An 18,275-nucleotide genomic window follows, 5' to 3' on the forward strand; every position below is an offset into this window, starting at 1 on the left:
CCTGGGTCATATAAGCTGTTGTTGCAAAGGGAAACACTTATTACCTTCTGATGTGTGTCCTTCCTGAGTCAAATGCACACACAAAAACATTCATCAGCACGTCAGCAGCTGGGATGTTCCACTTCCTCCAGTAACTGGCACCCCATAATCTGAGGGAGAGAGAGAGAGAGAGAGAGAGGGAGGGAAAATAGGGAGGATAAATTATGAATCGTGTAGAGAGAGGGGCTTTGCAGCAACAGAGAGTTTTAACATTTAATGATTTTTTGCCAATGCAGCAGAAAGAGCCTAAGATGGATGCTTGCATGTTGTTGCATGTGTTAAAGTCGCTCCGTCAATACCTCTGGTAGGTTTTTCTCCGTGCACGCACGGTATCAGATGTTGCAGGAAAGAATATGTTTTCATCAGCGTCTGGAGTGAACGGATCAAAGGTCATTAATGTAAATGTGGTGTGCTGCTGCCGCTGCTGTTTACACCTCATATTTAACAAAGCAGGCGGCTGTCACCATATACAGAACTACTTGATTGCCTTGGCAACAGCAACTCTTTGTCCCCATGTCAATGTTCATACAGTCATTTGTCTATTTTTGTCTTTGCTGTATTAAGTGGCAGGAAGAGGAGCATGAGTAAGGAAAGGAATGTTCTTGGAAAGCAGTGTGTGGTGTAAACCATCAGGTGGAGTGTGGCTTGTGTTAATATGTTTGAAGTAGAGGAACCTACATGCTGAATGAATTGCTGGGATGAGATGGCGGTGAAAATAAAGCAGTTTCAGTGGGAATGTAGATGATTCCCTACACTGGTACGCTGTGAATCCTCTCCCCTGACGACTGGCTCCAAGTATTAATATTTCATTAGCACAAATGAGATTGATCTTCTCGGTGACTCTCTACAGTGTGTTAACTGGTATATAAGAGAGAGGGAGCAATAGAGGCAGATAGAGGGAGAGAAAGTCATGGTGTACGGGAGAAGACGAGGGGGAGGGAAGAAGAGAGGAGAAAAAAAGGGCAGAGAGAGAAGATCAGCTTCTCAGTGTAAGCCTTGAGCAAAGCAGAGGAGTGGAGAGGAAACAGCTCTGTAGTTACTCAGAAGATGTGCATAGTAAGGCAGAAGCTCAAGCTTTCCTTTGATATGATGCTCAAGCTGCTGAGCGCTTTCTCAGTGGGTAATAGTTGAGATTCTGCTCGAGAGCTTGTCTTGGAGACAGCTGGGAAGTAGACTGGAGGAGGGGGGGTGGGATCTGTGGCTGCTTGTGGAGACCTGTAGCTTTGACCAGCAGTCCGGGGCTGCTGCAGCATAAGTCAGCCTGTCTGATGCAGATAGATCAGTTGCTCCTCTTCTAATAGCACGGGTGAGAGCGCTGAGTGGAGCGGGATACAGCACAGGGGGAGGAGATCACTTAGATTAGCGAGCAGCCTAGCGCAGTGTGTTGCTCAGAGAGAAAGCAACAGAAAGGAGGAAGAGGAGGAGGAGGAGGAGGAGGAGGAGGAGAGAGAGCCGGGGCCAGTTGCGCTCTGCTCTGCAGCAGGAACCAGGGTCCACCCGTTCGTCCTGGGGAGTTTTTGATCAGAGGGGACGAGGGAAGAGCAACGCAGGTCATTAATGCTCTCTCTGTCTCTCTGCCGATGTTTTGCAGGAGTGGTGCCAGCCAAAAGGAGTCCAAAGCTGGTGGTGAGTACTGTAATCTTCAGCTCTTTTGTGCATGTGTGTGAGTGTGTGTGCATGTCAGCTCTTCTGAGTGAAAGGAGCGCTATTTAAAGAACAAAAGACAGAGATGTGATATCAAACTCTTGTTCTACTGTTCTGCATCCAGAGCTTCTGGAATCTTTTCATGTCATTCAGCTGCCATCAGTCCTCTTCACTTCTCTCTCAGTCTGCCACTTTGACTTCTTTTATTGTTTTCCTCCTCTTGCTTTTCTTGCCTTTTCTCTTTGTGTTATATCCCCTCTCTTTCTCTCTGCACCCCTCCACTCCTGCCATGCTGCCATCCTGTGACTGATTAAGCATAGCCTAGGCAGAACAGTGTAACAGTGACCAGCTGTTAGGGAGGGCAGACAGCCACAGCTGAGGGAAGATGGGAGAGAGGCATGAAGGAATAGGATAGGGAAAAAAAGGGATGTGTATGAGGGAGGGGAAGACCAGTGTGGAGATGGCTTGTCCCACAACAGTGAATCACTATGATAGCCCACAGATACAGAGGACGCGCTGAGGCTAACAGACAGGGAGAAGAGGGCAATGACGACAGAGTAAGCTGCAAGCAAAGCGGAGGCAGATTGGGGAAGCTGGAGGAGAGATTGCAACAGATTGCAATGTGACTCGTAGTTGTGAGGGATAAGAGAGGATGGGGAAAGAGGGGAGAAAGAGGCAGAAAGACCAGCTCTGTGAGCAGTGCGAGGGTCTCTTAAGGGACAGCGCAGTTATTCAGGAGTTTAAAGAGCAAATGCCTCCTCATTTTTACGACTCATCTCAACCTGATAAAAAAATCAATACCAGCTCAGAGCAGATGCCAGTGCGGCTTTAAATTACTGTCACCCTAATTCACCCCTGGAGAGCCACTGAGTTATAGTAGAAGGACGTTTCCTCTGGACAGGCTCATCCAAGGTCACTGATGGGTCCAATTCCCACCACTTGAGTGGAAACAAACCTTGTGCTATGTCTCTTGATCGACACGAAAAGCCCCTCAGCTAGCTGGATATTAGCATTAGGATTAGTTTGAAAATGGTATCAGTCAGGGCTGTGGGTGTTACCTATTCAGGTCACATGTCACGGTGGGTGGAGGAGGGGTGGGTGCTGGAAGGGGGTCGAGCGGGGCCGATAGTGGCACTGCCTGACTGTCACTTTGGATTAGCTTTCCAGTGATGAAAAAGCCAGTTTTCCCCTCTCTGTGTTATGTCAGTGAAATGTCACGCTGCATGCGACTTCGTGTCAGCGCCGAACGACCATTTTGCCTCCAGTTGGGAGTCTAAATAAATGCTCACAGTAAACTCCCATATGCAAGGGAGACTGTGCTGTCTCAACCCATTAAGCAAGTCTCAAATGATCAGATGAGGAGTCAATTTTGCATGGCTGTTGTCCTCATTAAGAAGCATTACTGTATTATTTGACCCTTCGTCTCGTACAGTGTGATGAGTGAGAGACTGGGAGACTGTGCCATGACTTCTCTACCATTTCACGCACCGGTTTAATATTCACACCAGATCAAAAATGATTCAGTTGTCACACTAGTGCTTGTCAGTAATTGCATTTTCTCAGTAAGGCTCATTTTTCATAAAGCTGTAAAGTCTTTTATAATGTGCATCTGCAAGTAATAACATGGTGATATTTACATTTTCTGGTTGCAGAATCAGAATACAAAGATTACAGAGAACCATATGGTGCCTCGCAGCACAGCCCAGGAAAAAATTCATGAAACTCCACTGTATATATTGTCCAACGTCGCTCTGCATTAAAACAGTGCGTGGGGCTTCGTCGGTGGGGGTGTGTTGCTTTGTGACCCAATGAAAAATGAATCAGGAAGTCCAGTTAGAGTAAGAGATAAATGAATTTTAAGACATAACAGGTGCAGTACAGGATTTTACAGTACAAATCAGATTAAATTGTTTTGCCAGACAACCCTGTGTTTTTTGCTTGAGCCCCCCTGTGTTTGTTGTGTTTTTACACGCAGAGCTAATGTCGGTCTGAACACGGCCTAATAGGCAAGATTAACACTAAATATTTTAGTTGTTAAAGGAGCAGTGTGTAGGATTAAGTTGCATCTAAAGGTGAGTATTATAGATTGCAAGTGGCTGAAACTTTCCAGTGTACCAAGTGTGAACTCCCAGACCTAGAGTTGTCTTGCTTTGGTCCGAATTAGCGGCTAATATTGTTAAAAAGTTCCATAATTGCATCGAGTTGGTTCATGTTGTCACAGCAGCATTTACAAGTGGACCAGATCAAATGTCTTGCGCGAGAAAGCTGCTCTTGATTGGTCAGAATTTCCATGCGGGAAAAATCCAGGAAGCAAACAAAACGTTGAAGAAGAGTACACTTGCAAGATAAATGCGACACTTTCTAATGTCACAACGGAGGGACAACTACGCAGGTTAATTTTAGCGCTGCTCATCGTGGACTATATTGCTGTCATTGTTCATTTTAGTCAAACCATACAGTTTGAAAACGAGGCGCGGCTCCAACTAGAAAACAATGTTTTGATGCATTGGATGTGCTGAATGTGCATATTAAGGCAGTACAGGAGGAGGTGCACATTAATAATCCTCCAGGACTGTAACATGCTCATGTTTAACCCAAACAATGTGTCATGTGACTGCAGTTACACATTTTCACCACATTTCGTTCATTTGTAACCAGACCGAGACCACCTCTTCAAGAAGGTCTCAGTCCGGTTGTTTTGGTGCACACCTGAGTGTGATTGCTGTGTTCACACCTGCCCAAATGAACCGCACTTTGGGGGCAAACAAACCTTAGTTCAATTGAACCGAACCAAACAGGGCAGGCTTCTTTCAGGGGTCTTTGTTCGTTCTTACCAGGAGCCAAATTATCAGTGAAAGTCTCTTCCACTCTAAAACAAACAGACAAGGTCATTAAAACTGGTAAAAACCCTGAATAAAGCAGTTTAGTTTTTAAAAATCAGGTGTTTTTCTGACACTGTTTGGGCTAACAACGGTGCCCGATGCAAAAACGCAAATGTTCCTATCTGCAGCCAGTGTTTAGTTTGTCCATTCTGGACTATTGTAGAAACACGGCAGACTTCGTGGACAAGAACCTGCTCCTTATGTAGAGTAAAACGGCTCATTTTAAGGCAACAAAACCACAACAATTCTTATTTTCAGGTGATTATGAACTAGATAAACATACTTGTTATACTGTATTCCATTTCGGACAAAATATTCCCCTAAATCCTACACGCCGGATCTTTACACCATTTTTTAATTTCACTGTTTAAAGTTCTCTAACTAAAGCAATTTCAGTTAACTGAGTAGCAACAAAATATTCATAATAAGTATCTCCTGCCCACCAGGATTCTTCTCTGCCGCTGAGATTTTACAATTTCCTTTATACCAGATTTTACACATTCCTGTTTCAATGGAGACCAACCTTGGTTCTATGCGCAGGTTTTCTGTGTACAAGACCTTCTGCGATAAACAAAGAATCGTGGTATTCATAAAATGAAATATCTCTGTTCACTGAAATTCCCTTCACATTTCAATCTGTCTTTGTCTCGCAACCATGGTAACCAAGTCATTTCTCCTCACACTCCAGCAGCAGTTTTAGTGAGAGATATTCTACTGCAATGTCTAAAAAAGATGACCTTGGATGCTTTTTCTTTCTCTTTGTCCTCCATCAACACTTTTCTCACTCATCTCTTTTCCCCTATATCTCGCCCTTATCACTGACTCACTTATCACTCTCACTTTTTTTCATCCTCTCTCTGCCCTCTACCTCCATCTTCCGCTTATATCCACCCCCATCCTTTACACACATACACCTCTCACTCTGTTTTCTCTCCACCCAGCACCAGTTAGAGAGGAAAGACAGCCAGAGCAGCTCCCAGCACAGTGTGTGCAGCCATCGCAGCACCCACACCGATTCTCCCAGCCACCCACCCTCTGCCATGCCCAGTGAGGCTGTGGCTCCCACTCCTGCTGCCCCCACCCAGCCTCTGCCAGGCCTGCCCCCTCAGGACCCTGCAGATGGCACCCTCACCCTCCAGAAGAAGCCAGACCCCTTTAAGATCTGGGCGCAGTCCAGGAGCATGTACGAGAGCCGACGTGAGTAGAATCCAGTTCTAACTTATTTCAGGCATTTGAGAGTTTTGCTGAGTTTTGAGTTTAAACCGTCAGCAAGGTTCATCACAGACCTTTTAACCTTCTATAATGGCCTGAGATCATCTGGCAGGAGATGTTTGATGGCTTAGATTCAAAGCTAAAAAAAAAAAAAGAATAATAAAAAGCTCTGTGGAATGACCTGCCCAAAGATCTGAGGCTGTTATCACGTATCTTTGTAGATATGCTTTTGTATAATGATTCAAAGGGATTTCCTGGAGGACAGCTGGATGAGACGATAGATAACACTGTCATGTTTGTACGATAAACAGAGCCAGGCTAGATGTTTCCATCTGTTTAGGCCTTTATGCTAAGCTAAGCTAACCAACTGTGGGCTGCAGCTTCATATTTCACAGGTACCCTTATCTAACTCTGCGCAAAAATATGCCAACTCCCTAAAAACTATGATTCAACAGGTAACTGAGGAGTGGAATTATTAAGTGTAATGTCCCTGGTTGGATAGCTGGAGCCTTTTGATAAACTGAAGAGACCTATCTGATTGATTTACTCATCAAATGTGTTTCTTCAATTGTGGGGAAGTTGTACAGAGTGAAAAAAAATCACAGCTGTATGTGCAGTTTGATCATCAGTGGGCACGTCTCGGTCTTTGTATGTTTGTGTCAGTCAAAGCCTTTTTGTGTGTTTGCTAAACAACTGTGTGCGTACTGAGTCACAACTGATCCTGTGACAAAAGGTGCCTCCAAGAGAAAAGTGTCCTTGAAAACACACAAGTGCTTGCTGATGAGTGATGTGTAGGTGTGTGTGTGTGTGTGTGTGTGTGTGTGTGTGCGTGTGTGCGTGTGTGTGCGTGTCAGGTGTACGCACACTGTTCCTGCCTTCCTCTCGACTGAAAAGAACTGTCAAGCACAAAAACAAAACAAAGAACGGCTCTGTGTGTGTGTGTGTGTGTGTGTGTGTGTGTGTGTACTTCTCTGCACATCAACCAGTGAAGGGACAAGTCACACTTCACCTTTTAAACCACATTTAAAAACTGACCACATTTACATTATCAGCAGCCAAGCAGCTTGTCTCATGGCCTGTTTAGTCACTGGAAAAACAAGAGTATCCAAAAATCCCAAACTGGAACACCAGAAAGTAGGCAGCCTGAGGAAGACTCCTCAATATCATTTGCAGTCATGGCCTATTCCTGCATTATTCATAGGGAAACACTGTAAGGGTGTCAAACCACTTATTTTCTGTTTCTGTGAGAGACTGTGAGAAAGGGGAAGGATCTTCCAAAAATAACGGGTTCACTCGACTGTTCCGGCTGAATTACATCTTTCAGACCTCCTGTACTTGTGCTGCTGCTGATATTTAAAGGGACAATAGGACTGTATACGCTGTGAAATACATCTATGTGTTGTGAAAAAGATTGCTTTGTGATCGTAGAGGGGTGACAGTTCAGGGTGGTCGCTGTGTTAGCTTGTCGCACATTGTTATTGTTGCCTGCCACACGTGCGCTTGCCGTGTATTGCAGCGTTGGTTAACAATCATGGCTGCCTGTGGAATCTAGGACTGCTGCTGATTAAATATTAACTGGGCCCGGAGAGGGCTGCTTAAAGCTGCGGCTGATTGGTATATCTGTTTGATAACCCCTGAAGGAGCTGCAGCCCCTTTTTGAGTCGGCGGAGAAGGAGGAGGAGGGGGGGACACAATGAAACAAGAAAGAGAGACGGAGACAAAGAATGACAAAGAGGCCCAGATTCTCTGGCTGTAATTTCGTCTGTATTCATGTGCATGCTGCCACATACACATACACATGCACACAGTTTGTGAGTAGGTGATTCCATGCGTCCACTGAGTGCAATAGAAAAGCAATTTTTCAGTGGCAGGGCAGCGTGACTGAGAGGTGAGCTTCCGGGAATTTTGCTTCCCTCAGTGCTTCATGTCACCTGTCCCTTGATGTGGCAGACAGCCGAACCTTTTACTGTTATATCGCTTTTCCCATCAAAATCAGCATGCATATGTGTATGTGTTTTAAACCTTATGGTGCCAGGCAGCATTGGTCGGAAAAAATTCATAACACTCCACTGTATATATTGTCCAACGCCGCCTTGCATTAAAACAGTGCGTTGGGCCTCACTGGTGGGGGCGTGTTGCTTCGTGACCCAATGAAAAATGAATCAGGAAGTCCAGTTTGAGTAAGAGGTACATGAATATGAAGACTTACCAGATGCCGAAACACTGCGGTGGTTTGCAGTACAGGATTTACAACTCGGGTTAAATCTTTTGCCAGATGACCCTGCGTTTTTTGCTTGAGCCCCCATAGTCGCCAAACTGAGGTTACCTTTTTACACGCAGGGCTAATGTCGGTCTGAACGCAGCCTAATAGGCAAGATTAACACTGAATAATGCAGTTGTTAAAGGAGCAGTGTGTAGGATCTAGTGGCATCTAAGGGTGAGGATTGCAGACTGCGAGTGGCTGAAACTTCCCGTGAGCTTCCACTTAGGCCTCTGCTGTTGGGCTCGTCACAGAGGGGCTGCTAAAGGCAACTGTCCTTACCTAGAGCCAGTGTTTGGTTTGTATTGTAGAATCATGGCGGACTCTGTGGACAAGAACCTGCTCCTTCTGTAGATAAAAACGGCTCATTTTAAGGCAACAAAACCACAACAATTCTTATTTTCCGGTAATTATACACTAAAGAAAACATACTTACTATATTATTTTGCATTTCAGAATTACCTTTGACTGTTATCCCCCCTTTCCCACCAAATGAGCGTGTATATATGTGTTTTTTTTTTACACATAGAGTATAGTGTATGCCCTCTGGTTTCTTTGCTGCTGTGTTGTGTTCAATGTCACAGATGTGCCAGAACACAGGTTAGTAAACAGTAGAAAGCAGCATGGATGCCAGTGAAAATGTTGTGGTGGTTATTCATCAGCATTGGGGTTGGCATTCATTCCCATGAAAGCTGCTCAGTGGCATGTGAACCCAAAAACAAAGCTTAATTTCTGCAGTAAATCATTGCCCAGATCTGCCGTATCTTGCCTACAGAGCAAGAGCACTAGAGACTTCCGCTGGCTGAGTGCCTGACCTCTTGTTTAGCCTTTCTCTGACTTGAATGGGGATAAAAATGAATAAATCGTGTGGCTCATCTAGACTTAAGAAAGTCATTTCACAGGCTTGTGACACTCAAAAAATGTAACCACTGATTTACAGATGTCTCTTTAACAATGTAAGTCTATGGATAAAAATCTTTTTGGGCCCAATGGCATCACGTGACAGATCTGGATGTTATAATTCCATGTTTGGCGGCTATGGAAAATTGGCCTCAAAGCCTCCTGCTGTTCCTGGGGGCTTGTTTTTCTATGTTTTAGTTCTTCAGCCTGTCTTTCAGTATTTAGAACGATATTCAAATGCTGCCTGGATAGAAAAGGATGGATTTTGCGCACCAGAAAACGTGAAAATGTACTGCCTGTCAGAGCTGATGGAACTGGAGCGAGGGTACAACATTTTGTTTTGTCCTCTGACCAAATGGCCTGGGAGTGTTCACATTTTAGCTGCTGTTGAGCAAATCTACCAGCTACTTGCATATTTTACCAGCATTTGGCTAGTGTATGAAGCTAATTTTGTACCCTGGCTGGAGCCCATAAATACCCATGACTATTGCAGAGTCATTTGTCCTGGGAATGAATGCTGACTTTAACCGTTCCCACTACAGACAAAAGCCAGATGTTTTTGGGAAGTTTTTTGGTCCACTTTGATCACTACTCTATAGACAGGTCGGTGGGGGGTTATTTACAAGTTGAACCACCGCAGTTAAATTCACAGCGAGCAAGTTATTGTGGGAAGTGGAGAGCTGAAGCTAATGGGTTCACTACTGGCCTTGCGTGGCAGCCGTGTAGACAGCAGGCTGTGCAAGAAGAGACGGCCTGTGCGGACTGGCCCTGTGGGTTTGAACAGACTGACACCAAATTGCCTGTGTCCTCCTCCACAGTCTGCTCTGTCCACGGCGAGATGCAAATGTGTGGGGAGCTGTGTGTGTGTGTGTGTGTGTGTGTGTGTGTGTGTGTGTGTGTGTGTGAGATGGAAAGCAGGAGAGAAACAGGCATGAGTGAAGCTACAAATCCATGTGTGCAAGAAAGGTTCAGATATAAATGGGGGCTAATAATAGGGATCGCCATTAAGCAACTTTTCAGGTCTGAGTGTGATGAGGTCATAGCATGAGACTTTGCAGGCTAGTTTGTGGTCTACTTATGAGAACAAGGAGCCAATCTGATCACCGAGGCAGTGCTGAGGTGAGGGAAGGAGCAGCTGTTGATCCTGCCCGCTCTCATTCTGATGCTAATTGAAAAACAAACACCTTATTGAACCGATTACACAACTGCACATGGATTTGTGATAATGACAAAAAACAGGAGACAAAACTTGTTGATTTGGAGCAACAAGCATTCAGTGACAAGCCTACATGGATGCCAATCAATCAACACTTATAGCCTGCAGGTATTTGGCGGATTTGGTGGTTGATTGCCATGGAGTCCCCTCACTGTTTCTCTTGTGTATTTCAGTGCCAGATTGCCAAGAGCAGGACATTTTCCTTTGGCGGAAGGATACAGGCTTCGGCTTCCGTATCCTGGGAGGAAACGAGCCCGGGGAGCCGGTAAGTATCCGTCTACCTTTCCATGAATAGTTTATCACAGTAGCTGATGAATTTAAAGATATACATACACACTCATATACCCCATCCATACTAGTGCTGATCATTTTAAAGCTTTGTCCTTTTTCCCAGGATGTTTCCCGGTTCTATAAGAGCTCCTCCGTTTTCTCTGACTTTCCATTTCCTCCTACTTCTATGTTTAGTCTGCCTTTAAACCGGAGTAGCAGAAAGTCCTATCACTCTGACTAACTGGAGCTGTTGCTCTCCGGAGGATCATATAGACAGCTTGTTAAGAGAAGCAAAGGCCTTACCCACAATCCCTCTGGTTGTGCACCATATATTTGTCTTTAAAGGACGGAGCAAGAGAGAGAGTGGAAGGCAGATATTGAGGAATAGAGGGAAATATAATGGCAGCAGGCTTCAGGTCTACCCCACAGGATTTAGCACTTGTTGTTTGTGCCAAAGAGGTGTTACGTGGTGGTTGTGCGCTCCTTTCTGTCAGAGCTGTGTGTACACGCCCACACAGTGCCTAAAGCACACAAGCTTCTCTGCGGCCCCAATGGGCTATATTGGCCTTCTCGGTTTCTCCGAACGTCAGCCGCAAATACCTTGAAGTAATGCAGGAGTAGACTCTGAAATGCTGCTAAGTTTAACAGCTTCATTTAAAATCAGAAGGAGATAAGTCACAATGAGTCATTGCGCTCTCTCTTGGCTGGTGGTTTAATTTACTGCAGTTAAATGACTCTTAATCAGCTATAGTGCTGTATCATAATCATAAAAGCCACTGTATTCACATCACTCTGTAAGACAATACAATGAATTACAGCGTTGTTTAACAAAAGTCAGTAATGCCTTACGCTGTGCATTGTGCGTGCTTCCCTTTCACAGATTTACATAGGGCACATAGTGAAGTACGGGGCAGCAGATGAGGATGGACGCCTGCGGTCGGGGGATGAGCTCATCTGTGTGGACGGCACGGCGGTGGTGGGCAAGTCTCACCAGCTGGTGGTCCAGCTGATGCAGCAGGCCGCCAAACAGGGCCATGTCAACCTCACTGTCAGACGCAAGTCCAGTGGATACGGAGGTGATGAAAGTTTTACATAAAACTTGTGCATGTGTATTCATATGTGTGTCACGCACTGCCACATGCATGTTATATAAACACAATGCAGAATATCTTTAACCTTGAAACAGTTCCTGACATGAATACTTGAATCTAATGTTAATGAAATGCATGAGTAATACATCTCCAACCACTCTCTTCTCTTCCTCCTCATTCCCAGTGTCGAAAGGGGAAGGTGACGTTCCTCCATCGCCGGCTTCCTCGCACCACAGCAGCACCCAGGCACCCAGCCTGACAGAGGGCAAGCGGACCCCTCAAGGAAGCCAGAACTCACTCAACACTGTCAGCTCTGGCAGCGGGTCTACGAGCGGGATAGGCAGCGGTGGTGGAGGTGGCAGCGGGAGTGCGGTGGTGCCCGCCTCCCTGCAGCCGTACGATGTGGAGATCCAGCGTGGAGAGAACGAGGGCTTCGGTTTCGTCATTGTGTCATCCGTTTCCAGGCCTGACGCTGGCACAACCTTTGGTAAGTGCAGCAGGGTGAGCTGGAGCTAGTTGAGATTGACAGGGACTTGTATTCAGTTTGACATTAGAATTTATTTTGTTTACTATAGGCCGACCCTGTTTGGCTTCAGCAAGGTTCAATTTAGACTCTAATCTGAATCAACAGTTTGATTGTTTGGGCATTTGTAATCTGTATTGGTGCATGTTACATGAAAAGAGTTTCTGAAGATCATTATTGCTCTCTGTGATTAATTTACTCTCTTTCTATGAGCAGCATGCACAAACAACTCTAAAACCGAGGAATATTTTGGTCTCAAAGCAATATTCTTCAAAGGTCACTACATGACACTGAAGATAATACTTTGCTGAAAACAATTTTGAACTGTACCCCAGGGTTTTCAAAGACCTCTTTATTACTGCACAGTGCTCATACTGTATGAGGGAGAACCAGTAAGAATTTTTTAATGTTAAAATAGAAAAATGGATTAAACATAGCCTATAAGTTTACTAGCTACTGCAGCTAACAGTGGTGACAGTATTTGCTACAGGTCAGTATTCAAAAATATCCGCAGTTTGGGAGAAAGTGAGGTCCAGGAGCCGATCAGAGGCCGAGATCGGCCAGCATATAACTGTGACGAAAAATGATTGTATTGCCATGTTACTCCATTGTTATTGCTTAAAAGAGCTGTGCTGTATGTCACACTCGAGGCCAACACTGCTGTGTTACACGTCACACCCATCACGTCTCTACTGATTCTGTAAGATTTTGTATAAGGGGCTGTACACATGCCGCCTGAAAACGTGAGTTTGTGCACTGGGCGCTACTTTGTCTCTTTTTTTAGCCAGCTTTCAAGAGCACGGTGGCAAGTTGTGTCTGAGGTTGCTAACCAGCCTTAACAAGTACTGAATTGTAGCCTATTTACCTGAAATCCTGAGTGTAGAGCTGATCTTCTTCCAGGCACTGTTTGTGTGTGGACAGATGTAGAGCTCTGACAGCTCTGCGCCAGAATGATGAACTCCATATTTACCACGGACTGATATTTACTGAAGAAGGAGAGATATGTGTCGGCTCTGATTGGTTTTCATTGTCACATGACTTGCGGTGAGCGCTGCTGTGGCCACATTGACAACAATGAATTTGAGCTTGCAAAAAAGCAACAAGTGTATGGCCCCCTAAAAAGCAAAGCTGGTGTAATGAAGGCTTTGTCGTGGCCCTATCATGGGATCTCGGGGTTAAAAGGGGCTGACGTCTCCTGACAGCCTACAATCAGAACTGACTAATATTACTTCCACAGGCAAGAAAAATAAATATTTAAGACTTCTGCTTTTGTAATCTAAATCTAAGTCTTTTCAAGACTTGCACATACCTTGAACAATTTGATCTCAAAAAAAAAAAAAACAACAACCTTACAGCTGATGCGTGAACAGCCCCAAGTCTTCCTCGCATACCTCCAGCAAAGAGACACAGAGAGTTTAAATGAACCACTGAGTAAAATGACTGATGCCATCTCCTGGCAGAATTACATATAAAAAAATACTCCTCATAGAGTTTCCCTCGCTCTATGAATAGCAAGCGAAAGGGTTTTGACAGCAGGGCACTTAATGCGACAGACCGAGGTCACAAACCTACTATCATGAGCTTAGGGATAAAGAAATCTCCTCATGTGCGGAGCCCACTCCCTCAGGATCAGGCTGGCTGCAGCTTTATCACAAACACCATCATCACAGATTCATGCCTCACAGCTGCCCTCACCAATTCATTCACCATGTAATTGAAGTCCACTCAGCACAATCCATAGCTGTCTATACCATTTACGTATCACAGCAAAACAGCAGAATTGCATGTATTAAAGTTGCTCAGGCATTGATGAGGAATTGTAGATGTCCCCTCGAACAAATTTGGTATTAACCTCAGAGTGATGAATTCCAACACCAATGTCATGCCAAGGTCCCTTGTATAGTTAGCCATTATGATGATGTACTGTGGTGTGTCACGGGCAAAACACAAGAATGGATGAGATGTTAGCCACACTGACTGCCAGGGAAAATTTCATTGATCCCACAGGCTAATGGTGTTACTCTCTAAAATGCAAGAATTAATGTGTTATTTATAGTGACACCAGTGCTCGTCAACAACCTTGTCTAAACGCCTTCTAGTCTTTTGAGGTTCCTGTTTTTGCTGCTGCCTCACTGCGCTCCCCTGCTCTGCTCCGTCACTATTCCTCTTGGGACGGTGAGATGAATGGACTTAATGCTTTCATGTGCTGATCTGGGATTGTGCTATAGCATCCTGCGCTCACTCTCCTAATGGATTCCAACCATGTGGGACACAAGCTGAAATCTGACAGAGGAATGTGTATTACTAAAAAAAACAAAAAAAAAACAACATAGCTCTGAGGATTCTTCCAGGGTGTTTGTCAGTCCTGGAGAGAACAAAGCGGTTTCAGCGGATTCAATCTCCCATACATCATGGACACATAAACCATTTTTCTCCAGTCCAGCAGGGCCCACCCCCCCCCCCTCCTCATCCCCTCCTACTATGACCTGGGGATGGTGATGTGTTTAGCAGATTGGGTATTAAATCCCCGGTACTTGCCACACCCTGTAATGTCCCACATCTCATTATTTAGATAGAGTGACAGGATGCAAGTACATTTTTCACTGGAGACAGACAGGGTAGCTGCCGAGTGAGGTGATGTAATAAATATGGATGATGCAAAAATACTGGATGGAAGACGGGGGGAGTGCAGGGAGGAGGAGCAGAGATAAAGGGAGTGAGATGGAGGGAGGCCGGTGAGGAGCACAGGAGATCCCTAGGGTCTGTTCAGAGTTTCTGTGTAAACAAGATGTGCAGTATTGAACACTGTCACTCAGGTGCAGAATGTATTTCTTGCAGTCCTTGCAGTGGCCACACAACTAGTGCCATATATAAGCGTTAGGCTGCATATCACCTCAGATTGCTCCTCTTTAGGAATCCTTATTTTCTGAGCCGATCAAGATCCCACAACCCAATTATCTGAACGTCTTATAGTGTGGCAGCGATTGTGTGCTCATTGATCCCTGGCAGGGACGTGTAGCCATGATGCTGTGACCAGTGTATTGATAAGCTGTCGAACCTTAGCCACTGTGGACTCTGACCAGTGGCATATGATTCGCAGCCCATTGATTGATTCATCAGGCGACGGGGGCCGAGAGATTCTGCATATTCCCCACTGAGCTCATGAATTTTGTTTTTTAACCATATAGAGTTTTAACGAGAGCTGCGACTAATGGTGGTTTTCATTGTTGCTTAATCTGTCAATCATTTTCTCAAATATTCGATTACATGTTTCGTCTATAAAATGCCCCAAAAAGGTGAAAAATGTTGGTCAGTGATTCCCAAAGCCCGAGATGACGTTCTCAAATGTCTTGTTTCATCCAGAACCCAAAGACATTCAGTTTACTGTTATAAAGAAACCAGAAAATATTCACATTTAAGAAGAGAGAATTTAGATTTTTCTTTAAAATTACAGACAGAAACAGACAGAACAAACAGATTAATCAATTACAAAATTACCTGGCAATTAATGTAAGCTAAAAGTTGACGGCGAATCTATTACCAGTTGCAGCTCGAATTTTAACAACAATCTCTGAGGCATCTAGTATTTTGCATGTGTACTGATTGCAACATGTATAATCGGTTTGTGATTTGGATAATTGACCTTTCTTCTCTCCTCTCTCTCTCTGTTTTCTTTCTGTCTTTTCCTTTTAATAAAATCAATACAACCAATCAATCAAAATAATCAACATGCACTCTTTCTCACACACAATATACACACAAACAAACGTACATGTATGTTAACACAAAAGCTGGAAATGCTTGTGTGGCCATGCCCCACAAAATAGGGCGCATCATCGAGGGCAGCCCGGCGGACCGCTGCGGGAAGCTGAAAGTCGGGGACCGGATATTGGCTGTTAACGGCTGCTCCATCACCAACAAGTCGCACTCGGACATCGTTAACCTGATCAAGGAAGCCGGGAACACAGTCTCACTCAGGATCATCCCGGGTGATGGTAAGCCTTTTCGCTTCCAGCCTCACATGGCTGTTTCATAATGCAGCATGACGTGACTTATTCATGGATGTGGTGGGAAGGAAAGGGCACCGCTGCTCTTCACAGGCAAGAGCACTTTTCATCAGGGTGTGAACCCTGGTATGTCAGCGAGTGAGTCACTGAGTAGGAGTAAGGTGAAGTTGCCCCGAGAAACTACTGTAGCACTTCCACAAGACTTCTCAATCTTTATGCTTCTTTGTTTATTTCCTTCGCCGGATATCTCACCATGTGCAATATCTTAGCAGTTTGAAAGGATTAAAAACACTGCTTACATTTAATCAAGTGCTTCCTGTTGGTGTTAATCTCATCAGCTTAGTTTGGGGAAGGAAATAGAACTGCATAATATTGCAGAACAAGCAGTTTGCGACCCAGAGCTCCACATTTTGGGTGAAATATGTCAAGCGCCGTAATAAGGGTGCTTGTTAGCGGCCAAGCCACTGGTCAGCCAATGAAAACACTTGAGCAGCGTTGTACTGTAAAACCCTCAATAAGAGGCAGAAAATGAAGCTCAATTAAGGCTGGAGGTGAGAGAGGTGGGAACAAACTCCCCCACACACACACATTTACTTGTGCACAATGCAAAGTTTCCTGGTGGAAAACATGACATTGCCTTGTAATAGGGGAATGATGGCATTTATTGGTCCACCATATTCTCATTTCAAATACCATGCAAGATGTGTGTGGCTACAGCAAACTGTTCACCTCAAAAGGGAAAGAGAGGTGACCCAGAGGAAGCCATATTTCTAGCAGTAATGAGGAGAGAGTGAGTAAAGGAGCCGGAGAAGAATGAGTCAGGCTGATGCTTCTGCTAAACACAGAGAGAGCAGGGCTCCTGCTGGTGTCAGTGGAAACTAATGTGTGCTGCAGTGTTCTAGCTGGTGATAAGATGGAGTTGAAGAAAGGCAAGAAAAGACAGTTGTCCTTGTTTTTTTTTACCCCTCCTGGAAAAGCAGATGAAACAAAATGATGCAAGTCAAGTTTTTTTTTCTTCTTTCCTGCTGTTTTTTTTTTCATTCAGTTGGGGCCAGTGTTGTCCATGAGCAAATGGCAAATGACAACATCACAGGCAGTTAGCATCAGGTTGAATAGAGCAGCCTGTGGGCGGTTCAGTGGACTCTTCTGGACAGTAACATTTTGTTCTCCAGAGTGTTTTTTGAAAACACAGCTGTGGGCAAATGCATTTAACAAAAGCAGTCACTTTATTTTAGCTCAGTTGGTTCTTTTTTTTTTTTTACTTGATTTGTCTGCGTTTCTTTGCAGAGTCTTCCAATGCTTCTCTGCTTACTAATGCTGAGAAGATAGCTACCATCACCACCACACACACACCTCAACAGACCACAGAGTCCCGGTAGGTGATGATGCATCCATTTTTTTTAAATATGCATAAAGTCAAATGTCTTTCTACATTTTCTACTGTAATGCAGCACGGTGTGTATTCATATGAGTGTCTCTGTTTTAAAGGAATAACTCAAAGTCAAAAGGAGCTCCTCCTCCTCCACCCATACAATCTCAGACAACACAGGTAAGATAAGATGCTATCACTCCACAGTTCATGATCATCTGAATTTTACATCAATACATCAGTCACACACCGTAACACACACTATATCAATAAACAGATGAAGGCTACTAATCATAAGTCTTCATGAAGCCGTTTTTGTCCAAGTTGCCAAATAACTGCACATGAATAGTGACAGAAACAGTGGTGTAAAGGAGAGAAGTTCAGTTAGCCCTCCCTAAGTCCCGCCCCTTTTCACACTGTGCTCTGATAAAGCCACATTTCCTCCAAGAGCTTTCGGTACCTTTAGAACCAAAAGTAGCCTCTACAGACACAGTACCTCGACCCCAGGTCCATCATTGTCAAGCTTGTCCAACCTAGCAACGGTAACAACGGCGGAGGGAGGTGGGATCGGTCAATCACGTCCAATGACGGCGTGAAGTTGGTGTGAATGTCGGAATATTGGTTTGGGCGAGTTACAGTATTTGTCAGACACAGCTTTAAATTCCAACATTGGAAATGTGTAGGGGGATGCGGTTCCTGAAGCTATTCAACCGTCAACCATCCTACAAGCAGTTCTGATTAAGCATACTAGCAGCTTAAAGGCCCATGTGCGTCAAAACTAAGATTAGCATTTATACATAACATATATGCAGGAATAGCTACTTTCCCCCACACTCTGACACTGAGTGTTTGAAAAGTGAAC

The 18,275-nt window shown here is 44.6% G+C and overlaps 1 protein-coding gene across 11 annotated transcripts in view; it reads left to right on the forward strand.

The window, feature by feature from the left end:
* The window catches only part of LOC125892096 (membrane-associated guanylate kinase, WW and PDZ domain-containing protein 1-like), a 138,686-nt gene that overhangs the window by 111,444 nt on the left and 8,967 nt on the right, over positions 1–18,275 (forward strand). For 9 of the 11 annotated variants that reach the window (XM_049581826.1, XM_049581828.1, XM_049581827.1 and 6 more), the window contains 8 exons: positions 1,631–1,665; positions 5,507–5,762; positions 10,327–10,418; positions 11,304–11,499; positions 11,699–12,001; positions 15,829–16,032; positions 17,332–17,419; positions 17,533–17,593. In XM_049581826.1, the coding sequence (XP_049437783.1) occupies positions 1,631–1,665; positions 5,507–5,762; positions 10,327–10,418; positions 11,304–11,499; positions 11,699–12,001; positions 15,829–16,032; positions 17,332–17,419; positions 17,533–17,593 (1,235 nt within the window). The remainder of the gene's footprint in view (positions 1–1,630; positions 1,666–5,506; positions 5,763–10,326; positions 10,419–11,303; positions 11,500–11,698; positions 12,002–15,828; positions 16,033–17,331; positions 17,420–17,532; positions 17,594–18,275) is intronic. The other 2 variants (XM_049581830.1, XM_049581837.1) reach the window with 1 other exon arrangement.

This window comes from Epinephelus fuscoguttatus, linkage group LG7, assembly GCF_011397635.1.
Source record: "Epinephelus fuscoguttatus linkage group LG7, E.fuscoguttatus.final_Chr_v1".
Classification (NCBI taxonomy): domain Eukaryota; kingdom Metazoa; phylum Chordata; class Actinopteri; order Perciformes; family Serranidae; genus Epinephelus; species Epinephelus fuscoguttatus.